The sequence below is a fragment of the Thermobia domestica genome, chromosome 1 (genome assembly GCF_964235325.1).
Source record: "Thermobia domestica chromosome 1, izTheDome1.hap1.1, whole genome shotgun sequence".
NCBI lineage: Eukaryota > Metazoa > Arthropoda > Insecta > Zygentoma > Lepismatidae > Thermobia > Thermobia domestica.
The window spans coordinates 313,140,386-313,164,814 of record NC_137454.1 but is presented as its reverse complement, the minus strand read 5'-3'; the positions used below and the strand labels follow the sequence as shown (position 1 = coordinate 313,164,814).

Sequence of the window (24,429 nt, the reverse complement as noted above, 5' to 3'; positions counted from 1 at the left end):
TATATATATATATATATATATATGTGTGTGTGTGTGTGTGTGTGTATTCAAGGTGAATGTTTCCATCTTTATTGTTCATGATTTTACTCTTTGGAAAACAGTGAAAATATAAGAATTTAGTACCACAAACAACTAGGATTCATTAATGCAATTGATTTCTAATATAAGTAAATAGTTATTTAATCATGGCGTTTAAAATATGTGTAGCTGGTTGACTTAAGTGGAAGCAAATACACTTTTACAGGTAAAGAAAACAACTTATAGGTTCATGCCTCTATTTGAAGAGGATCTTTCTATTCGTGTGGGCAGCAGCAAACATATCCACAACTTGTTAAAGATCTAACGATTTAGCAATTTTCTTCTCAATATAAAGTAACACTAAGTTTTTCAACCTATCATGAGTCATTGACTTGCGTATACAAGTCTTTAATCTTTTCAAAGAAGAGAATGACCTTTCACATGTAGCACTAGAAACTGATATAATCACAGAGATGATACCTAGCTTGTAGGTTTCTAGGAATGCGTTTTTGTAGACACAAAGAAGATCAACGAAATTCGTTAAGGAATCAGCTTTCGTTTTCTTCTCGTCTTCATACAACTTAATTGTTAGAGCAACCCACATTATGCTTTATTTCTTGTTTAATTATGCTTTTTTTAAAATTATGCTTTATTATTAATTTCAATGATTATTTTACATTAATCGTGTATAATGTATATTTATCATACATCAAATATTCTAAATATCTTGATCTATTTATTGATATTTTTTTGCAACTAGTTTCTCTCATATTTAATGAACTTTCTACTTAATTCATTGTAAAGAGATGTGCTTTGCTCGAATAAATTTTTTCTATCATTTGTGTGCGCCTTACAGGTACATATATACAGAAAGGGAAAGTAAAAGATGCCACTAAAAAGTACAGAAAGTGCTTAAGTTCAAAAAGAAAACATAACAATACAGTGATGACGCCAGAGGGGGGCAAGGGGGCGAGCGCCCCCCCCCCTAGTAGCTACTTCTGCCCCCCTGACTGCCACCTAGACTGCCCCCCCCCAGACTCGTACAATCTTTAAACATTCTTCATGTAGTATTATATATCAGTATCATAACCAATCTCATTGACAAATTGTAGTCTACTTTCCATGAATTTACTATGTGGCAGATTAATCCTCAAGCTTTCTTCTTTGAGCGTCTGGGTATGCACGCATATTTCTGTTTTCTAATTTAGCCCCTTTTGAGGTAAATTTTAGTTATACTTCTTTCTTATGATTTTTAATAATTGTGCCTAGCGAACAATAGTAGATTTGGTTGACTTGTTTTCTTCTCATTGGATCAACTTCGATTGGAAACAAAAGAAAGGTAAAACCAGTTACGTAACTTGTTTGTATTTGTCCAGGTTTGAAGTTTTCAGTTTCATATTTTGTTTTATTTAAAACTTCTTTTTTCTGAAACATTATTCTCGGCTTCCAATATTCAGAGGATGTGCTTATAACAGCTTAGTTTGCAACTACCAGGGCTTAATTTTTTGAAGGAGATAAAAAGAGTTGTGTTTTCCCTTCCTGCAAATGATAATAATAAAATTATGGAATGAAATTGATTCCCAATAAAATGTATTGTCAGAGTGCTGATCTTTAGTTAGTAATTGGTTTATACTAGTGCTCCTTTACTTATTTTGTTTCAAAGTACTGACGTGACGTCTACCATATTGACTAGGAACTGCTGAAAAATTCGTAGCCCAACCCAGAAGGAGTGCACGTGGATTGGTGAAGTTTTACTTCTTCTTCTCTTCTCCCGAGAGTCAATATACTACCTTGTACAGTGCTCCAGCTTTTGCAGAAAAGTTAAAAAAAAATCTAGATTTCCTCGCACCACTGTTCGTAGCACTACCCCTATCTGATCTAAAATGGCGTCTTTCAAGTGTTATTTAAGTTTGGGAAATAAGTACACGTAATAGTTAGACGGAGCTAAATCTGCGGAATATGAATGATGATCTAGACATTGAAATCCTAGATTATGCAATGTCAGTTATGTTCGCAGGAGCTTGATGGACAGGTGTATTCTCCTGAAGGAACATAATTCCTTTCTTTTCATTTTCCGCAGCGTTGAACTTTGAATTTTTCTTTCAGTTTTGTAAGTAATGTAGAGATTCTGGATTAAATATCTGACCATTGAGGAGGTAGTCTACCACTCCATACTTATACCAGAAGAATGTTCCAAACAGTTTCTCAACCTACTTCTGTGTCTTGAACTTCTTGGGGCGATGGAGAAATGAGTGCTACTACTCCATTGACTGTTGTTCCGATTCAGGATCATAGTGGTACAACCATATTTCATCTATGGTTACTATTCGTCAGCGAAATTGATCAGCATTACGGTCAAATTGGAAGAATACTTCTCTTAATGCCGTTACCCTTTTATTCTCCTGACATATATTTTGGGAACCCATTATGCCGAGAACTTGCGCATACCCAAGCCATTCTGAATTATGCTACCGACGAGTTCCAAAGAAATGCCCAGAATCCCTGACACAAGTTTTGCTGAGAAGATAAAAACTGAGAAAGCGGGGTGCAGACAGACTATAATAAATATAAATAGCTTAAATTATTTTTGTCACACAAAAACTGGGGTGGCCTAGGCCCTACGGCCCCGGGCTATATCCACCACTGGCTGAAATGCTGCAATTTTCAAGAATAATGTCACAAATTGCATCCATGATTCCAGGAAGAGTCATTGCTTTTAATCATCCTGGATGTAAAGCATAATTTGTTGAGAAATTGCTACGTTTATACTAAGCCACTTACTTCTTCACCACTATATGTAACGGAGGAGAGTCCCGTGGTGTTTCACTGATTTCCTAATTAATTTACTTCGGTGACTTTCCTTGGTGGAACAAAAATGTTATAACAGTAAGGATCTGGATGTTCGTGAAATTATCTGTTTGGGCACACATAATCACTTCAGAGGCCTGAGAAACAATAAGAATTTCATTATTAATATGAAAATTTATATTTGTACATACAGAGATATGTTTTTCTAAACTACGATTTCATTTTTCTACCTAGTACCTACACTCCTTCTGGATTGGACTACGACATTTTCAGCAGCTCCTCGTAAATTTTCTCTCTGTCTCTCTCTCTCTCTCTCTACATATACATATATATATATATATATATATATATATATATATATATATATATATATATATAGAGAGAGAGAGAGAGAGAGAGAGAGAGAGGGAGAGAGCGAGTGATACGTAGCATATAGACGAATGTGTTACTTGTAGCATACGCGAAAGTAATTCAATTTATGTTTAGGCTTCAAAAGTTTCATTGAAAAATATTTCATGTGCAGACGTTACTTATTTGTTAGTTACAAATTTTATTTGAAATAAGTTTAATTTATAATCATATAGATCTAACATAAAACAGCAACGAAATACACAATGTAATGTAAAATAAGTCAAACGTAATAAATATGTTATTTTTGGTATGGCAAATAGCCGCCCCCGAAAATGTATCTGCCCCCCCCCTTTGTCCCCCTAACAACTTAAAGCTGGCGTTGTCACTGTAACAATATAGTATGGAGTTCTTGCATACTATTCATTGTTGGCGGAAAAATTTCTTCTTTTACTTTCTTTTCTCCACATCAAAGGATTACACCGAAAAGTTTACAGAAATGAAAATAAGCTTTTCATTGTTGCATTGTTATGTTCTCAATGATTTTGCATTGTAAATATTGGCTTTAAAAAATATTAACACAGTATGTTAAACTTTCAGTTAAAGAGAATTTTCCAAGAATTGTGCTATATATTTTAAATTATGCTTTATTTTCTAAAATTATGCTTTTAAAACTAGTTTCCCAATGTGAGTGCATTTTGGCTTTCACCCAGTGTCGTGACCTAGTGCTCTCAAACGGGTCGGGTTGACCCGACCCGACCCGACTCGGATCGGATCAGTTCGGGTCGGGTTACGGGTCGGGTCGGGTCGGGTCAACTCGGGTCGGGTCAGTCGGGTCAGTTCGGGTCGGGTTGTCGGGTCAGGCTACTCGGGTCGGGTTGTCGGGTCGGGTCAGCTCGGGTCGGGTTGTCGGGTCGGGTCAATCGGGTCAGCTCGGGTCGGGTTGTCGGGTCGGGTTATTCGGGTCGGGTCAACCGGGTCAGCTCGGGTCGGGTTATCGGGTCAGGTCAATCAGATCGGATCACGGTTCGGGTCAGTCGGGTCGGGTCGGGTCATCGGGTCGGGTCAGTCAATTCGGGTCACGGGTCGGGTCGGGTCAGTCTTCAACCCGACCCGACCCGACCCGTTGAGAGCACTAGTCATCAACCACTACATGTCCCAAAAATACTGACAATCGAGGTCAAAGGTAAAAAATGTTAACCCAAATAAATCGTAAACGAAGCAATATTTTGAGTTGCTGTTTCCACATTTGGTAATAGGTCATCTAGTACTACATGTCCCAAAAGCACTGACCATATTTTTTAACCTCTACGTAACATAGCAGAGATTAGGGCCTTTTACAGCAGTAGCTATCCCCAACCCTCCTCCTTTCTCATCCAGGGCTTGGGACAGGCAATGGAGGAGTTAAAAAATTAGGCTATTCATTTTGTAGCCTAATTTTAACATAGAAGAGCAAAGATAAAAAAATAACATAGCACACAACCCCCCCACACACATACATGGTTTAAAGAGAGAACTTAATCTCGCTCCAGTGACCAATACACACATGGTTTACGGAGAACTTAATCTCGCGCCAATGACCATCACATTCTCATAAACGAATACAGCGTAATATCATTAGCATCAGTATAGTGATTGAGAATTTGTTTAAGTAGTCGCGTAGTGAATAACCAGACGCACGACATGCTAGATATAGAAAACAGTAATGTCCGCAAAATTGAGATAAATCACCTCGGATACGTCTATTATTCCATGTATAATATAGATAAGTTCGTTTTAGAAACATTATATAATATTTTATATAGTGTTTTGTACCACAGCTATCGAAGTACTCTTCCACACGCATGTTAGATATATAACTGCAACTCAATGTTCACCAGACTTATCGCTAGAATGTGTATTTATAATTATGGCTGCTGGAAATGTATGAATAAACTGCGGTAGCTCATCTGCAGCATATACATTGTGAATTAATTAATACATATTTTTCTTTGGAAATCAATTTCTAGTTCTGAGGAGAATTCACCGTAAATAATTGCTCTTACAGGAGATGGCAGTGATTCTTTAAAATTAACCTCTAATCGCACACTTCCTTGACATTGTGGACTATTTTGCAGCACGGGGGCGCGGTGGCTCAGTGGTAGAGCGTTCACCTCCGGTGGTTGGAGTCTATGGTTCGATTCCAGCTTGCGCCGTGTGGACTTTGTGGTGGACAAACACCGTGCTCGTTGGTTTCCTCAGGGTTCTCCCGTTTCCTCCCACTTTCTTCATTCCACCATTTGTCTCATCTCGCATCATCACCGTCTTTTTTAGTCTAACCAGCATAACCGTGGGACGTAAAACTTAAAGGTTTCATTTCATCTCATCATGAAATGGTGCACTAGCGCTAGAAGCGGGAGTTAAGTCAAACACCAGTAGAATAAACCATTAGAATATTCGGCAAGTGAAATATCATCACCTTGATTAGAATAATAAATACCAGAACCTGTAAATAACGTAGATTATGCTTGTATATATAGCTTATTATCAAAGTCAGGTTGTAGAGGTTTGGATGGTACAGGCGTTCCATCAACATACAGTGTAAAATATGACATACTAAAATGCTTAAAATTGAATGTATTTGTCTCATAAGTACCATTGAAAGCTATATTAGTAACAAATGCAATAATAGTACATTTAGGCACTATGCCAAAAAACAGATCGGGAAGTGTACTCTCCATAATTCCTTGTGGCAAAGATTCTGTCTTTACCTGCACTTTTGTTATAGGATATTTTTTTCTAAATTTAGGAAGTTTGTAATACTCTATTTTGTGCATTTTTAACCGCGGGTGATACATCAACTTTTTTCACAAGCAATGTTGCATTTGTAATTACAACTTTTCCCTCAGCACCTGCGTCACCCATTAGACAAAATGCAGGTTTAGTTGAAATTAGTTTAGTACGTAGTTTTACACCATTCAGTAGAAATTTCTCCTGATTGAAAATATCAGCATGAATATAATCCAATAATTCAAATGACTGACTTAAAGTAGTGAGAAGAAAACGTTGTTTAAATCCTAAGTTACTATCGACCACACTGTCGATATGACCTGCAGTATCTCCAAACTACATGGATGTTTTAAGTTGCGTTGATTTAGCATTAGCATTATAATTTAGTAGTTTTTCATTATAGATCGATATGGATATGTATGTGAGGAGTAGGAAATAAATTGATTATTCAAATAAATTTGCACTTCGCTGAACATTGCATTGAGAAAATCATTTTCAGGTCCAATTTTCTTATCGGCAGAAGTTAAATTAGAACCATCTGTTTTAGTAATTTTACCTTTAATATATAACATTGTATGTGGTAAATCCGTATAGTCGTGTCCATGACCGGGGACTATAAACTCTATTGGTGCATTATCAGATATTGAAGCTACAGTCTTATATGGAACTATTTTATTACCTAGAATACTAGTTTGAGTGGGTAAGCCTGCAAATAAATCTAATTCTGACTTCGTATACTCACACTGCATTTTGTTTTCTTACTATTAATATTCTCATTAATTAGTTTTATAGTACCGTATTGCGTCTGCGAAAATGTAATTTTACACATACACTACCATATTGGAAAGGAAGTGGATTACGTGTACTATATCTTAAATCAATAATAATTTGATTAAATTGTTTACGTTGCACAGTGACATAATGTGGATTTTCGAAAATATGTACGTTACTAGCACCATACTCTTTAATATATTGTATTTATAATACGTAACAATGGAGCTATGGTCACCTACCAGTTGCTTTTCTACAATATCACTATAAATATACATGAGTGCGGGTAGCGATTTTTGTAAATCAGGTGGATAACGAGCATGATGCACAACTGCAATATCTTCTTGCTGTATATGATCAAAACCTAGTATTCTGGCTTACTCTACTAACCTCAATTCGTTTAACTGATGCTTTAACTTTTAATTGTAAATTTAATACTGTATATCACTTCTATAATTAATTTGAGATAGAATATCATCAACATGATAATAATGTCCTGGTAAGATTTTAGTTATGCTCCAGCTTTCTTTATTTATGATACGGTAATAAATATTATTAGTATATTTGGAAACATTCTGAAATGCACTTGTAAAATGTACTCCAACAACATCTGTCTCCCACACACCTTTCTCTAGCACAAGTGGATGATATAGTTTGGTAGTATAATATGACAGGATATTTTGTGGAAAATATTCCATAGAACTGTTATTGGGTAATGAGAGATAAAAGCTAGTACTCTGCTCCATATTTATCAATCATTTAATCAAAAATATCACTCTCCCTCTTCTTTTTCTTACTATTACCACCAGTCTGTGCAAAATGAACTTTTCTTATTTTTCTTCTCTTGCCTGATCCTGCCAATACCCGATTTATTTTATTTTGAGCTTTATTTTTTAAATTATGTTTCGCTTCTTGCCAACGTGAATTTAAAGCCTCGTCAGTAGATCTATTATCATCTAATGCATCTCCAGCTGCATTAATTCCTGTACGTAATAATTCTTTTCCTTCTGTTGTATTCCTATATACGCAAATATAAGATTAATTTATAATATTGTATGGCGGCTAAATGTTCTTTAAATGTGACACAGGAATCCATGAATTAAAGGAAAAAGGGTACCCCCGCCAGCGAAGAAGTACACGTTTACCTTTGACTTCTAACATGTCATCCATTTCATAAAGTTTAGGCAACGGCACTCCTTCTAATTCGTCTTCGTAAAATGTACCATCAATTACATCACCATTTAAATCTTGTAAAATATAAACCACGTTCTTTTCCTTATATATTACCTGTTTTATTTTAAATATTTCCACAGTCCAATTTTCTTTGTAACCCTTTTCAACATGACATTTTGCTTTAGTAATACACGCAGTATCGGCCTCTTTAAAATTTGCAGTCTTAGTATGAGGCGATGATTTTATAAATTTATTCCAAACTTGTTGAAACGTATCTTGGTTCACACTGGCAGGTGGTAATTGATGAGCTCTATGTGGTCTACAATTATATGACTGAACAAGTTTAGGTAGCATATCTATGTAACGGTAAGTCTTCTTTGCTGTAAAATATTTCCACACTCGTTCCTTAAGTGTTCGACTAAAAGATTCTACCACACTTTAATTAATATCAGGGTTTTGTGTTGTGAAGGTATTAATATTTTACTGTTTTAAATATAGCTGAAAGGGCTTATTAACAAACTCTGTACCTTTATCTGTTTGTAGACGTAAGGGTGTACGACGGGTAGATGCAAATATTTGCACCAGTTTTTGTACGTACAGGCACGGCCCACGCAAAGCGACTAAATAAATCAATCACTGTTAACATATACTTGTAGCCATCGTTATATTTTTGCGTTTAAATCAGCTTGCCACTGATCGTCAATATTGAACACTAAATAGTTATTACGTGAAAATTGTTTACGTGCAGGTTTATGCAGTATATAAGTCGCTTGTTCTTTTACCCACCGTAGCACTCTGTATAATGGTATTGATTTCTTCACAGCTTTCCATAATGCCGTAGCAGTTGAAAATGAGGCTGAGTGTGAGGGGTTATAATAAATCAACCAGCTTCTTCATATTTTATAATCACGCCATCTATTGACAACTTTACGTTTACGTAGTGGCACCTCCTCATCTTCTTTTGGAGCAGTAGCAGGAGCAGCAGCAGACATTGTCAGCTTATGAATATATTCTATACGTTGACGGTTACCTATATACTCTAAATGTATATTGGATTTTGCTAACAGTACAGCAAAGGGTTCCTAACCTGTGGGTGGAATATTTTTCTTACAACACCTAACAAAATCCGCTATTAAATCTACTATATTAACACCTGGAATTAATTTATTATAAATGTTAACACTACCATTGTTATCCCATTGAATGTTGGAAGTTTGTTTTAATTTACGTAATAAAAGCCTTGCTTTACGCAGACAATTTTCGGGGAGGGTAGATAGTATTTCATCCTCCTCGTCCTCTAACCACTTACAAGCAAGGGGCGCGATATCGAGACTCGAATTGCGCAATAAGAGTTACATATACTGAAAGAGCATCAGGTAGTTAGTAAGTTACCAAATTATTAGCTGCAGTCCGCCAGTAGGGAAAAGTTATGGGACTGTATAGTTCAGAGCCTAGCGTACGAAAACCACACAAAACTTAGCATTTGGCTTGTTCCTCTTTGTATTGACAAGAGATAATGAACTCTAACGTATTCCCATCACAGAACATAATGTTTGACATAAGAAAATCTGTATGAGAAGAATTGTCAGTGTTGCCATCCATAGGAATTACAGTGTTGCCCGAATAAGAATACCACGAAAAGCTTGGTTTGCAGCGAATGAAAGAGTGAACACAACGGTGTTTCGTGACATCATGTTTTCGTGGTTCGCACGGAACTACGTTTTACATAATACGTTATTTAGTTTGTAAGAATCAAAGTAGTTATAATATAATTGTATTAACATTCCAGAATATTATTTAAGCAGAAGTGCAAAAGCTACCAAGAGAACACTAGTATGAAGGTGCTTCGCAAAGTAGACCTCACGATAAACCTGTGAAAATGTCATTCGGGTTCGAATCGGTTTGTTCCTTGGGCATTTATCGTGAGGCATACCGACAGACAGACAACACAAATGCCGAGCATCGCGAATCGTAAAACTCGGTTCGTGTTGTCAGTGATATATCATCCAACGCCGTGATATATCATCCAAGCGGGATGCATGGACATCGCACCGGAAGCATTCCAGACACCAATTCAGTACTGTTTTGACTCCCTTACCACAGAAATGTGTTATCACTGCGCGTCGCTGGCTATCGTCCGATGTGCATATTGTACTAATCGGTTTTGTTTGCAGGGACGGCGCCAGAAACGCTTGATGGGGTGGGCGGAAAGAGGCGGGCCTAGTTGTTGGGTGGGCGGACAATGAAAATGAGAACTGGGCAATGTAGACATGTTTTTGACAATAATTACCGGTAAGTTTCATTTTTATACTCATTAGTTAGCTAAGGCTAAGACCGAAATAGGGGAAGAACAAGGATATGGAAAACAGTTGTCTTGGCCTTATAGAAGGTACAATTCCGGCATTCGGCTGGTGGGACTGAAGAAATGCAGAACTTAGGATGAGCTGGTGGAGTTCGTAGCTATATGCCCGACCTACCGAATTCCGTGTGGCACACACTATCTCAATTTCCAGCGTTTTAAAACAATAGTAATGGTGTGCCTGTGTAGTCGAAGTTCAAGACAGCTTTAGCTCCTCTCCATCCAAGAATACACACGAATGCATAGAAATAAAAGAAAGTTCAAACAACACAGACTAACAGATAATACTCTACCTTTCGTTAATAACATAAAATACACAATAAGTAGGTAAAGTAAAACAAGATGTTTTGACGTGATCTCTATATGCAACAGGACACTTATGTTACTAAAAGAATAGGGAAGTTCGACAGCATGATTGTTTGATCATAGCTTATACAGATATGTTTGAAATTGAAACTCAAGTAGCAATATATATATATATATATATATATATATATATATATATATATATATATATATATATATATATATATATATATATTGGATAAAGAAGTAAATAGCATTAACAAAACTTCATCATGATCCACAGAAAGAACAATGTATTTTAAACTATGAAGGACTGATCACATGGTACGAACAAGCTTACAATAAACTTTTATACCTGCACTTAAATGAAGAGCATTTTTCAATACTAGCATGTTGCGCTAGTACATGCGTCGATTTTTATGTCCATCATGAATGCGTTTACCACATCCTCTACAGCAATATTCATTAGAAGTTTTCTTTCTACTGAGAGATAACAAAGATCGCTTAGGCGACCATTTGCCATTCGATTTGTTAGATATGTTTTAACCCGTCTAAGACACGAGAAAGAACGCTCACATGGTGAACTAAATACAGGAATGGTGACAACAATTACGGCTAATTTGCGAATTTCATGAAAGCAATTATGAAACGATCCATTACTTCAGTAAACTGAGAAACGGAGGTAATTTTGCATTGCTTTTCCTCCTCATAACGTTTCAAAACTTTCGGGAGAAGTTTCAGTTCCACCTCTACACCTCTATCGACATCACATCCATAATGACGTGCAAGTGGTTCAATTTCCTCAAATGAGAGGAAGTGTACACTGCTTATCCCACTGCTTATAGAATACCTGTATTTTCCGTAAAACGCCTATTCATGCATTTCTGCAAGTATTCTGTCATGTATAGGAAGAAATATCCTAAGTCTGTAGTCTTCTTGGGATTTGATATCTTCTTCCTAAACCGACATTTGCTCAGTCATAATATATTGACGTAAATGATTGGGCAGTGATCGTGGTCTGGACATTGGACCCGTTAGAGACATACCGTTATTTTCAGCAAGACTCATTCCAAATTTTTTCGAACTCCTCAACTGTGTTTCGAATTTCAGTAAAATAATCCACTACACCATTCGTAACTAAAACAGCATCAGCCAGTGTGCTCTCCTTGTTTTGTAGATAATCTAACAATCTTTTCAACTTTCCAAGAAAAAGTGTGAACAAGTAGAGTTGGAACACAAGCTGAAAATTCACTTCACCCAATAGATGTCTTGCTTCAGATGAGCGACTGCGATTTTCATTACTTATCTCAGCAAGTGTTAGAATAAGTGCCCTAAACGTTATGTTCATAGCCAGACAAGCTGCAACCTAAGATAAACGGGTAAAAAATATTTCTTTATTGGTTCAGAAGATACTTAATGCCATAAATAATACTATATATTGAATACTATGAGAATATCCCGTAGAAACGCGCCCTTACGGATCAGAGTAGAACAAAGAGAACTTGAAGAGGTCGATAATTTCAAGTATCTGGGAAGTATTTTGACGAGAGACGCTTACTGCACCAAAGAGATCAGGTCAAGAATTGCCATAGCTAAAGAAGCATTCAACAAGAAAAGATAACTCTTAACTAGTAGGCTCAATATTGGACTTAAGAAGAAGTTGGTCAAGTGCTACATATGAAGCATTGGACTGTATGGTTCAGAGACTTGGACATTACGGAAGTTAGAGAAGAAATATCTAGAGAGCTTCGAAATGTGGTGCTGGAGGAAGATGGATAAGATAAAATGGACAGAGGAGCAACAAACGAAGATGTTTTAAAACGGATAGGAGAGAAAAGGACACTTCATTCATCATCCTTCGTAGAAAGGCCAATTGGATTGCACACATCTTGCGAAGAAATTGTCTTCTCCACACCGCCATAGAAGGAAAGATAGAAGGACAGCGAGAAATAGGAAGAAGGAGAACACAGCTGATCGATGATTTGAAAGATAGGAGAAAATATTGGGAGTTAAAAGAGGAAGCTGAAGATCGAGAAAAGTGGAAGAAACATTTCCTGGCCCAAATTTAAAAATTGAAAATAAAAATAAAAATAAGAAATCCTCATTAGCCCCAGTGCCTGCCGAAAGGCAGAATACTTAATAATAATAATTGATTACCATAAGAAGATAGTACATCAGAAGCCGTCATTTTCTCTGTAGTATCACTGACGACACCTCAGCAATATATAAAGGACGTAATGACCCATTAGTGGAAGGTCATTATGATGATGCATTGTCCTGCCCGAAGGTCGATCTTTGACCCCAAGGTCCCCGGGCAAAGTGAACCCATGATGGCTTGTCGTAGCCTTCCATGTAATGATGATAACTTCCTAAGAACTGGAACTAGAGTAGGATCCAGATCACTTGTGTTCCCACTGGGAATCGAATCCAGGACTCACCGGGGACACTGGAAGGTCAATAAGAGTAACATTATTTCGCATCTGTTTATTTTCATGGTATACTAACTGTGCGGGCAAAATGTGGACCAGTAATAATCTTCGATAACTACAGCAGGAAGAGCGCGTTAATCCGTATATTTGCTTGAGCTGTTCGGGTTATTAAATTGTTTGGCGTAAAAAGGAAGTGCTCAAAAGCCACGAATCCAGTTACAAACGAATATTTGTCAAGGTTTAGTTCTAATCTAAAACATGTACAGTACCGTATATATAGTTAAGCATTCAAAAGCCATTTGAAACAGTCTTGTATTCAAGAAAATTAATCTGATCTAGTCCAATAATTCACAACTGTTTCTGTTTGAGCAACCAGTCTAAAAATATCAACCCCGCCAGCTAAATGTCATTCGGACAAGCGCAGGTTTCGGATTACGGTGGGTTTGGATTAACACGAGCATCCTGTACTGCTAATGGAGAAACAAAATACGGAAATGTGTAAATAAATGAGCTCGAATAAAAGCAAGTCGCCTATATTCATGTCCAATAAAACAAGCTACCAATCATGTTTACACCATGCAAGAGGAAACAATATGAGCAATTTTAGCCGTGCTAACTTTATTGGTCCACAGCAATTTGCGAATTATCTGGGATGATGGGGAAATCCCCCTTTAAAACTAGATACACAATGTAAGTTTTATTTCTTTCTTTTTATTTTCTCCTGGAGTAAAAACTGGAATTAGAAAGGAAGGTTTGCATGGATTATGATGTCAAATAACGAAATTCAAGGAATAATAAACACATATTCCTCCTATCAGTATATTTGAGGAGGGGCGGGGGCAGACATTTTAGTTTTCTTTCCTAAAAGGAACTTTACAGTAGCAACAATACTAATAATGCATAAAACAACAAAAATCACGTAGGCCTATATGTCAACAACTGAAATTCAAGTAGAGATATTAAGTAACAAAAGTTTTTTTGTAATTGTGTGTGTGTGTGTGTGTGTGTGTGTGTGTGTGTTTCATGTGTCTGCGGCAATTACGAGTGATTATTTTTACATTTTCTTCCAACCCTACGAAATCGGTTTAAATGACTTCGTAGTTCACGAGGTCCTGAAATTTAAAGCCTGCGTAATTTCAAGGTTAATCACGACTTTTGGCATCATTATATTAGGCCTACTACAAGTATCTGTCTTAAAATCATTGTTCATTGCAGAGCTAAACAGAGTCCTAGAACCTCTTACATTACAATCCAAAGTAATATCTATTGCTTTTGAAGTACAGGATGTCATCTTCATTATTCTACTTCTGTTGGGGTGGGCGGATGGGTGGGCGAGGCCATCCATCGGGTGGGCGGTCGCCCACCCTCGCCCACCCTTAATGCCGTCCCTGTTTGTTTGGATCATTCGATACTTTCTGCTCTTCATATCAATTGTGTGGTTTAACACTGTCATTTACATAGCTATCTCCCCTTCCCAAACAAATACCATTTGCTATTGCACACACAAACAGGTTATTCCTTCTGTTTGCCATAGACTCTCATGTTCACTTTGCAGCCCCATAATTTTGCCCTACTGGCGGACTGCAGCTAATAACGTGGTCACTTCATGATTGGTGCTCTTTCAGAATATACTTTATAACCCGTATTATGCAACGCAAGTACCGATCACGTACTATTTGCTTGTAAGCTTTTCGAGGTATTCTTATTCTGGCAACACTGTAATTTCTATGGATGGCAACACTGACAATTCTTCTCATACAGATTTTCTTATGTCAAACATTATGTTCTGTGATGGGAATACGTTAGAGTTCATTATCTCTTGTCAATACAAAGAGGAACAAGCCAAATGCTAAGTTTTGTGTGGTTTTCGTACGCTAGGCTCTGACCTTTACAGTCCCATAACTTTTTCCCTACTGGCGGACTGCAGCTAATAATTTGGTAACTTACTAACTACCTGATGCTCTTTCAGTATATGTAACTCTTATTGCGCAATTCGAGTCTCGATATCGCACCCCCTGCTTGTTTGTATCAACACTAGTTGATGTTGCTGCGGTAGGGTTTTGCACAATGTTTAAATATTTTTGTAATACCTTCTTATATCGTATTCATTTTTCTTCAATACTCATATTTTTATTATTTAAAATATTTTTCATCTCATCATGTAAATTAGACAGTGTTTGATAATGATGTAATTTTTCTGGCGACATTAAAACAAGGTCTTGTGCCTGTTTAATTAATAATTATTTAATTAAACTAGATAGTATACCTCCTATAATAGGTGCAAGCAATGCAGTAAGAAAACAACCTTTTTGTACAATTATTCGTTTTTCCTTTGTCTTAATGACGGACATTTTTCACTAAATACCTAAGTTCCTTTTTATATCATTTTAATATATTTTTCTCTTTTTATTTAATGGAAAATTTCCTTGTAATACGTTATATGAACATTCGCAGATCGACCGAATTAAGTCGGGATCTGCATTATGTAAAGTTGCCTTACGTACTAATAAGTTGCCTTTCCTAAGAGTTTTAATAAATGTGCATTTTCCTTATTAATCATTTTTACAGCTATTATAGTAAAATTGGTTATTAAATTATAAAAGCAATTGAGATTATTTGTTTATTGATACATAAACATAATTGTAAGAATCTGAGGGGAAAATATTTGTTCGAGCACGATGTTCGTCGGGTGTCCTGTTTCAAATCAAAAAGCAAATAACTATGAGCAGTGTGAGTTGCGTCTTCATAAGATTCTTGAACAAGTTTTGTGTTACCTAGATATAATTGAAGTGCTAGATAATTAATTTGAGCCTGGTCTCTAGGATTTTTAAAACATACTATACAATGGCAATTTAATGATATGTCTCGCTTACCTCTAGACTGGCAGAAGATATTTGGCGTTATAAAAATAACACTTAAATTTCGGTTGTGGCTACCTTTAGTAAAAAATCAACAATTCTTGTATCACACTCCCGCATTAAATCGTCAATAATTACAAGGTGTGGGCCATCTTGTGCTGAAAAAAATCTATTTTTGGCAGTATTTCTTTAAATTTACAACTTGATGAGAGAGATTCATACAGAGGTTGCCACTCACCATAAAACTATACTAAATTTTTTCATTTTTCACCATAGTATTTTAAAAATTCTTTCACAAAATATGATTTCCCGCACCCAGTAGGCCCTGTCATAATACATGTGAAGGGATGTCGAAATTCCATATTACACTCTATATTACTGCTATTAAACTTAAAAAAAAACTATATTATATACCAATTTTACAATTTTTTGCTCTTTAAAACCAAATGGAAGTTGTCATAATTGTAATCACATTTTTTCTTTTTCTAAAAACCAATTGGTAAATTTTCTTTCCTGGTTTAGAAATAACAATATGATTCTTTTGTTTGAGTAATTTTGTTATCGCAATTCACTTTACAGGTGTGGTGTTATTAAGAAGAATCATACTTTTTATTTGTTCAAAATTATTTTTTAAAAAAATTTTCGTAATTGAGTGCAATACCGCGGAACTTACACTCATTTAAAATTTCCCCAGTTTTGGGGTCGTATACTTCAAATGCATAGTTTTTGAGCCCTCCAGAACAAAATTCAGTTATAATCTTTACTTCCATATGTTTCTAATTCGTTAGTTAATTCGCGTAGCACATTGCCAATGGCTAACTTGGTCCATTTTGAGTTTCTACATAAATTATGCTATCCGTATCAAAATATAGCACATATTTTCTTAGTTTGTCTAAATAGTTATAAAGTCTAGACGAGCGTGTGCAGTAGTATAGGCAGCTATTACGACCCAGACAGCATGTTTGCTTGCCGCAAGCTTGCCTGTCGCTTTTATTTGATTTTATTTCGCTATGGCTTATACACAAAAGCTTATTTCTGCTTAGCGCAAGCTGTAGTGCGGGCAACCCACGCTTCACTTGCGAGACGCTTTTCTTTAGATTGAAGTAAAAAGCGAGCGCGCGTTCGATTTTGTTGTTCTCAAAAACCACGTGACGCTGACCTCTTAACCTTCGGCGACAAGGTATTGTTCGCGTTCTTAGCGTCTTGTTAGCATTCAGCTTGAATAAAGGACAAACTTAATTTTTTTTAATTGTGCCGTCTAGTACTCTAGTACTCTAGTCCCACGTACCTATAATGTCGCTCTTTATTTCCTCATATTTCGGTAAACATGAGGTATAACGAATTGTAGTATTTATGTATTAAGCATAAATGTGAACATAGATGGCAGCAGATTTGAGCCTACTTATTTTGCGAAAGAATACAGAACTGTTGCAGATATTTTAATATAAACTTCAAGTTTAACTTACAGTATAAACTTTATCTGAACGCTGTGTTTAAAGTATAAACACTATTCTGCGTTTTTCTATAAAAAGGTAGAAATTTTAAGTACTCGCGGCTAATATATAAATACTAACATATTAGGTATTTGTAAGAAGCAACGGCGCGTTGCTTGTTACAAATAAACCGTAATAATTATGCTTATTGTGATGTTTTGCACAAGCGGATCGGAGACTTGGGTGTTTTCACGGTTGTGCATTTGGTTCAATAATTGGAAAGGTGAGAGGACAATATATTGTAGCATAGATTTAGTCAGACGGTTAAATTATACGGATTTCATACTGTTTTATTTAAATACGCTTACTGCAACCTTCCATAGAACTTGTTTGGCGTGTGTTTCGCTTGCAATAAGCTTAATAAAGCTTGCCATTGATGAGAATACGCTTATACTTGGCTTGCGTTCGAAATAATTTGACTTGTGTTTAACTTGTGAAGACAAGCTTGCCGCAAGCCTTGCCCAGATATAACTAACTAGCTTGCCACAAGCTTGCAGCAAGCTAATTGGCTTGCATATTATAGCTTGCGGCAAGCTAGTTTACCTGCAACAGCAAGTTTGTGGCAACTTGCAGCAAGTTTAAATTGCTGTCTAGGGGTGGCACACCCACATCATCAAGATATTGCCAATTCAAAATTAGTCTGTCGTCATTTATTTGAATATTTTGGTGAAAATCTATATTAGGATCGGCTAGTTAGTAAAATATTCACCAGGATCAGTTGTAATTGTTGTATAACTGTAATTCTCTTTCTGCCCGAATTTTTCCCCCAAAACTATTCAACGCTAATTTTGCTAAACTCTTTCGACCTTTATTCACACAAATTTTATCGGGTTACAATTTAGTCCTTCTTTTTCAAAATAATCATTTTTAAATTCCTGTTTCTTTTCCTCACTTGTACATGATGATGGCCAACCGCTACTTTCCGTTTTTGTTTCTAGAAATTTATTAGTATACTCTAAATAGTCCACCTTGTTTCTTATAGGGGTCATACTGCTCAATATTATATTGCCACACCTCATGCATTTCAATTATGTTGTATCCTTTCTCAATTGGTTTTTTACTTCATCCACTATCCAAGTACCTGTAATTGCGCGCTCATTATAGCTATGTACACACTTATCTTGATTTAATGAATCCGCGCATGCTCTGCAAAATGGAAGTAGTAGTTTACCCCCAGTGCCATAATGAAGTACAGAAAAATACAAACTTTGGGGGGTACAATAGTACATTTTACTATCCCTCTACCTAATCAATGGGCGGATATTCATCTCCTATATAAATATTTGTTGGATGTCCCACGGGATTTTTTTTGACCTTGTTACAGAAAGGATACAATGAACATACGGCAAGATATTTAATTTTCTCCCCTTCCTTAATTTTATAATATAATTTTTTTTACTCTATTTGTTCGCCCACCGTACAAAGCGTCACGCGGATTCATTGGTTCTTTTCTGCACATGGGGTGCTTTTTAACATATTTCAAAATATTTTCATTCTTTTTCATTCGTCTTTTCCACTGACATCCCCATATGGTGTGCACGATAAAACCTAATTCTTCTATTTTTTAAATCATGGCCATTGTATTTTCATACTTTATATTCATTCTACTGAAAGGGTTATTACAAAGTGGTATATCGCGTCCTGTCTGATAGCACATACAGCATCCGTGATGACAGCACCCCGAATATTCCCACACATGTTTTTCCGTTCTCTGTATCATGCCAAAAGCCATCTACTTTACAATTACCCCGCACTACATTTTCTTTTCCATTACCTGCGTTGTTTATTTTTATACCCCTTTCCTTTTCTTCCCACACAAGCCACTGTATAGCTTCAATCGACTGGACATCACTTCATCGATAACCCTTTCTTCGTATAATACCTATAGTTTACTCTTTTAAATAATTAGAACAGCACTAAATTACATGCACTTGCTATACTAATTGTTTCCAGGAGTGGATTAACATTTGTCTCAAGTTCAAATTGTCCCATAAATTTTAAGCATACCGTTCGCAATATATTCACATCTTGTCTGCAATAATTAATTCATACTGGAAATTAAAAGTATAACTCTCTCTCAGGTTTTTATACCACTCCATAAACGTGTCTCGTTCGTCTCTCATCATACGCCATCGAATGTCGGAGAAGGCAGAGAACCATAATAGTTTTCATTATCTTCTGTATTAAAAAAGTGTGCGGAAAACTCCCTAGTAGAGGGAAGATTAAATGCGTGAGGCAATTTGGATAATGCCGTAGGCAAAACGTTAACTGAATCAATAAATCTTAAGTGTTTGTACTGAATATTAATTACTTGACACCCTTTCATAATAATATCAGGAGACCACTATTTATTATTTAGCATTGTTCTTAAAATAAAATGAGCAACATATCCTTTAGCATTATGTCCAACGCAAGTGATATCATTTATCGCAACTCCTTTTTCGGCAAGACAGTCTGAAAACTGTAAAACACAATCTTCCCTTTTAAAAATACGCTCTTACACCCACATTGAGCAATCGACTTTATATCGTTATACATGGAAATACCATTATAAGATATCTGATGAGAAAATAATAAATTGGGTACATTCCCATACATATTCTCTAATCCATCCACCGTTTCATCCTGCCGACTCTCTATGTCGTAAAATACAAGCATAGCCTTTTTTCTAATTATGGTTGCTACATTAGGTTTCGCTTTAGGTTGTGTGTAACAAATGATCGTGAGGCATCATTTTATTGCAATTTGCACAATGTTTCACCGCATATATGTGGGTTATGATTTTTTGTTACTGTATACACTTTTAAACACATATTACATTGTTTTCTCGTATTACATACTGTACCCTTATGATTCTTGAAATATTCCTCCCCATAAAATGATCTATTACATTCTTTACACATTATTTGCCATTATAAATACGGGGGTTTACAACCGCATAGTGCACAGGTCGATTTGCGTTTTAAAATATGTTCATATGTGTGTTTATATTTACTTTGGCACTTTTCACAGTAATATTTGGTCGAAAATGCCGCTGTGAAATCCGTAAATACATTATAATGTTATTTATTAATAAATTCATTGGGGTTTCACCTACCCCCTCATATATAACATTACCCGATAAATCTCCATAGACGGCTATTTTATAATTAGGTAGGACGCTTTAAAAATCGTGAATATCCGGAATCGTACCAGCAGTGGTAACAGGGTTGAAAAAAACATGTTTTTTTTTAAAAAAAGAACGTTTTTTATGTTTAAAACATATTTTTCTTGTTTAAAACGTTTTATACGTTTAAAACAAAGTACTTTGTTTTATGTTTAAAATGTTTATTTTGTTTAAAACAATAATCTAAATACGCATATATATATTACATTTTTACACTGTTAGGTATTGCTTGCCATCTATATTCAACCGCTAGATCAAATTTCGGGAACTTCCCTAATCTCGATCCGCCCAAATAATCAATTCCGGAAAAAGAAATCGGGAATTTCCCGATCTCCGTTCACGGAATATGTAGTTTAGTTTCTTTGTGCTACGTTCTACTGGTCGTCTGCATTCTTAATCTTTACACGCCCATTGACGCAAATGCTGTGTCAGGGCTTTAAACCTCAATGGCTCAGTCTTAATCCTCAAATTAATGCTGGAAAATGGTTTTGATACCAATTTATTCCTGAAAGATGCAGCTTTGCTGGTGTGTATTTGGGAGTAGGTTAAATATCGTGTTTTTTTCAACAGTTTTTTGGGGGGGGCATTCCCCCTCTTGGGGGATAGATTCATAAAAATTGGTATGTGAAGCAATGTGGTAGTCCCCTACATGATAGTAACCTGTATGTGTACTTGTTGTTTATAGAGGAAGAGGGGTCAAATTTGGTTAATTTACATTTATTTTCCGGACGGTCCCATATAACACAAGATACATTTCACTCAAGTGGTCTAGAAGCATAATTCTTGTTCGTATACATGATGTGTGCAGCAAAAATGATTTGCATATGGACGTGGTACTAGTGGGGGAGGGGAGAGAATGTCTAATTCAATGAATGTTTTCTGCGCATATTTTTTAAAAATATTTCCTACATAAAACGAATTCATTACGCAATGGCAGCAATGGCTACCATTTCTTACATTATTGTCACAAGTATGTGGCCTACACATTCATCATTTTGTCAGCGTAGGGTTGCTGCAAGGATAGCCAGGGCTCCGCAAAGTCAATATTTTCATATTTTTAATGATTTTTATGTCTGTTCTTTTTGTACGAATACGGCGGGAATTTCACGAATGTTACCTCATTCGAATTTGTTGTCTATAAGCTTTCCAATGGTGTATATAACTCATGACTCTGTGATAATTAGGGACGTTACCAGAGCCCCGAACGTGAGAGTACCATTTTGTTAAAATCCCTGCGGGCGTCTAGAGTTAATTGTGTTGTTATGCCGTAGACATTAATCATTATTAGCTACCCATGTTGCAGATAGATGTGTATCTTGAAAATTGCTTAGTTAAAATATCATTTGCTCCTTGTAGGCTAGTCACTGCTCTTTTCTATGAGTTGTATTTGTCAGAGCATTTCTTCTAGCTTATCATGTGAGAACTCTTCATTATTATGGAAATGATAGTGATCAAAAAATATCCAAGTTTTATATGTGTGAATTTGGATCTTAGAATAGTGTATAGTGTGTTTAACCTCCGTTATTCTTGGAAATTAAGAAATGTTGGAATACTTCATTCAAATTTCTGCTGGTTTAGTTATACGCACATTGATGTGCAGAATTTCATTCAGTAATTGCTGTTATAATAAGAATATAACTCTGCTTGTAATTTACTGCATGCACAAATCCTGCGGAGGATGGGTTGTTTGTTAGAAAATTAAATTGACTTAATCAATCTGATATTTTAGTTGTTTTAAACATGTTCAACCATCATCGAAAAAAACACGTTTAAAACATTTTGTTTAAAACGTTTAAAACAAACTGAATAAAACAACAACCCTCGTTTTAAACATGTTTTAAGCACTTGTTTTAAACATTTTGTTTTAAACATACCAACCCTGAGTGGTAACCGGTTCTACACATAGCTTATTAATCTCTGGGTTCATAAACATTTTTCTCTCATGATAAAATTTCATGCTTTCATTTTTATTTTTATTATTATTTATTAAACTTATGGCCACTACTAGTGCAGCCGCTAGACGATGAGTATTGGTATTTTAAATAGTAGATAGGGAATTGGGATTCTGCAGACAAATTTATTATTAGCCCATTTTAACTATATGTCATCCTATCATCTCTAATAACTTCTATCACATCTCAAATAATTTTTAGCGCACTCCCTATCCCAAATAACTTCTATCACATCTCAAATAACTTCTATCTTACTCATAATAACTTCTAATGCATTTTATCACTAAATCTAGTTATAAAAATCACTAAATCTGGTTATAATCGGTTTTGACTTCAAAAATCATTAAATCTGGTTATAACCGGTTTTGACTTCAAAAATCATTAAATCTGGTTATAACCGGTTTTGACCTCAAAAATTATTAAATCAGGTTATAACCGGTTTTGACTTCAAACATAACTAAATTTGGTTACATAAGCGAGAAGTCACTAAATTTAGTTATAAAAAATCACTAAATTTAGTAAAATAAAATTACAAAAACACTTTTATGATTTTACCATAAAAGTTAACTAAATTCTACATAATTACATAATAGTTATAAATTAGTATATTGATAGTTACAAGTTTGGATACTCATAATGGAATCTTCTGCTAACCTCGTTCTCTATAGAAAACAATGACTTCTTAAACTCTGTCCACTGATCATAATTCAAGCTGAATATACAGCCGTTAATATCAAAAACGACTTGAACTTCGGTTTGCACATTTTTTCACAATTACATTGAAATTATTAGTAAGTATAAATTTCTTTTGAGGATCCATTCTATCCACTCCATTTTTTACTTCTGACGACATATTTTTGGTCATTTTTATTATTTTTTGGATTCACAAAACCGATCATCATTTGAAATTTACATACAGAACTCAAATGTTGGATAATTATCTTTTAAACCAGTGTATTTGATTTTTATTCCATCTTTAACGATTTCATCAATCATTTTATCTGTTAAGTGTTTTGTAAATCTAGGTGGAAGAAAGACCTTAAACTCCTCACACTCAACTAAAATGCTCTTTCCAAACTTAGTTTTAATCTTTTCCATTTTCACAATCTTATATTCTGTATTTAATTCTAATTCTCTTAATCCAATAACCTGTTTTTGTTCAAGACTTCCAAGTTTCTTTAAAAGTTCAATATGACTCGCCATCGTATTTATTATATTGAACTTTTTAAAAAATCAGTTTCTAATAGTCTCGAATTTCGTTAAGTATATCATTGATTCTGTTAACAATATCTCTTACATTTTCATCTGTTAATTCACCATTCATGAGCTTAATTACATTAAGCTCATCTTTAAACAGCCCAATTCGATTCACCATATTTTTATAATATTCTTTCTTTGAAGCTATATTAAACCGTGTTGATAGACCAGTGATAACAGCAGAAGCCGAAGCAAATGCAGTTGTAATAATTGAATACACTGTAACAGGAATAAATACATTGATGAACCCTGTAGAAGCTGATAATAGAATTGATAACGTAATAAGAGTAGTATAAACACATTTTATTCCCTTAAACTTCCTTTTGTTTTTCATTAATAACTTCTCAAGATTTAATATAGTATCTTCAATTAACACAATTAAATTCTCACGTGGAATGTTATCTGGAATAGTCATTTTATTAAATAAGTTTTTATGATATTGTCATAAAAACACTTACAATCTAAACGAATCTAATAAACATATAATTGATTTATATCTTCTCATTTATTTTTTTTTCTCAACATCATACTCTAAATTTTTCTTACCAATCATAACAACATAGCAAATTGTTTTATCTGGTACATCGCTTTCAAAATTAGCAGTCAGTTTCAAATTAGTTCTATCACTTACAGTTACTGATTTATGCTTGCTTGTGTTAATTACGAACATTGGTCTATTTTCTAAAACCTCTTTAGGATAATAAAACATCTCAGTGTTTCCA

General features: G+C 35.2%; 1 protein-coding gene across 3 annotated transcripts in view; it reads left to right on the top strand.

The window, feature by feature from the left end:
* Positions 1-24,429, top strand: part of LOC145662289 (uncharacterized) — a 179,330-nt gene that overhangs the window by 85,440 nt on the left and 69,461 nt on the right. Inside the window, exon 3 of one of the 3 annotated variants that reach the window (XM_081727814.1) lies at positions 8,711-8,735. The exons of the other annotated variants lie outside the window; for them this stretch is intronic. Coding sequence (XP_081583940.1) covers positions 8,711-8,720 — 10 coding nt within the window. The 3' untranslated portion in view covers positions 8,721-8,735. Of the gene's footprint in view, positions 1-8,710; positions 8,736-24,429 lie in introns of those variants that run through there. 3 annotated transcript variants of the gene reach the window in all.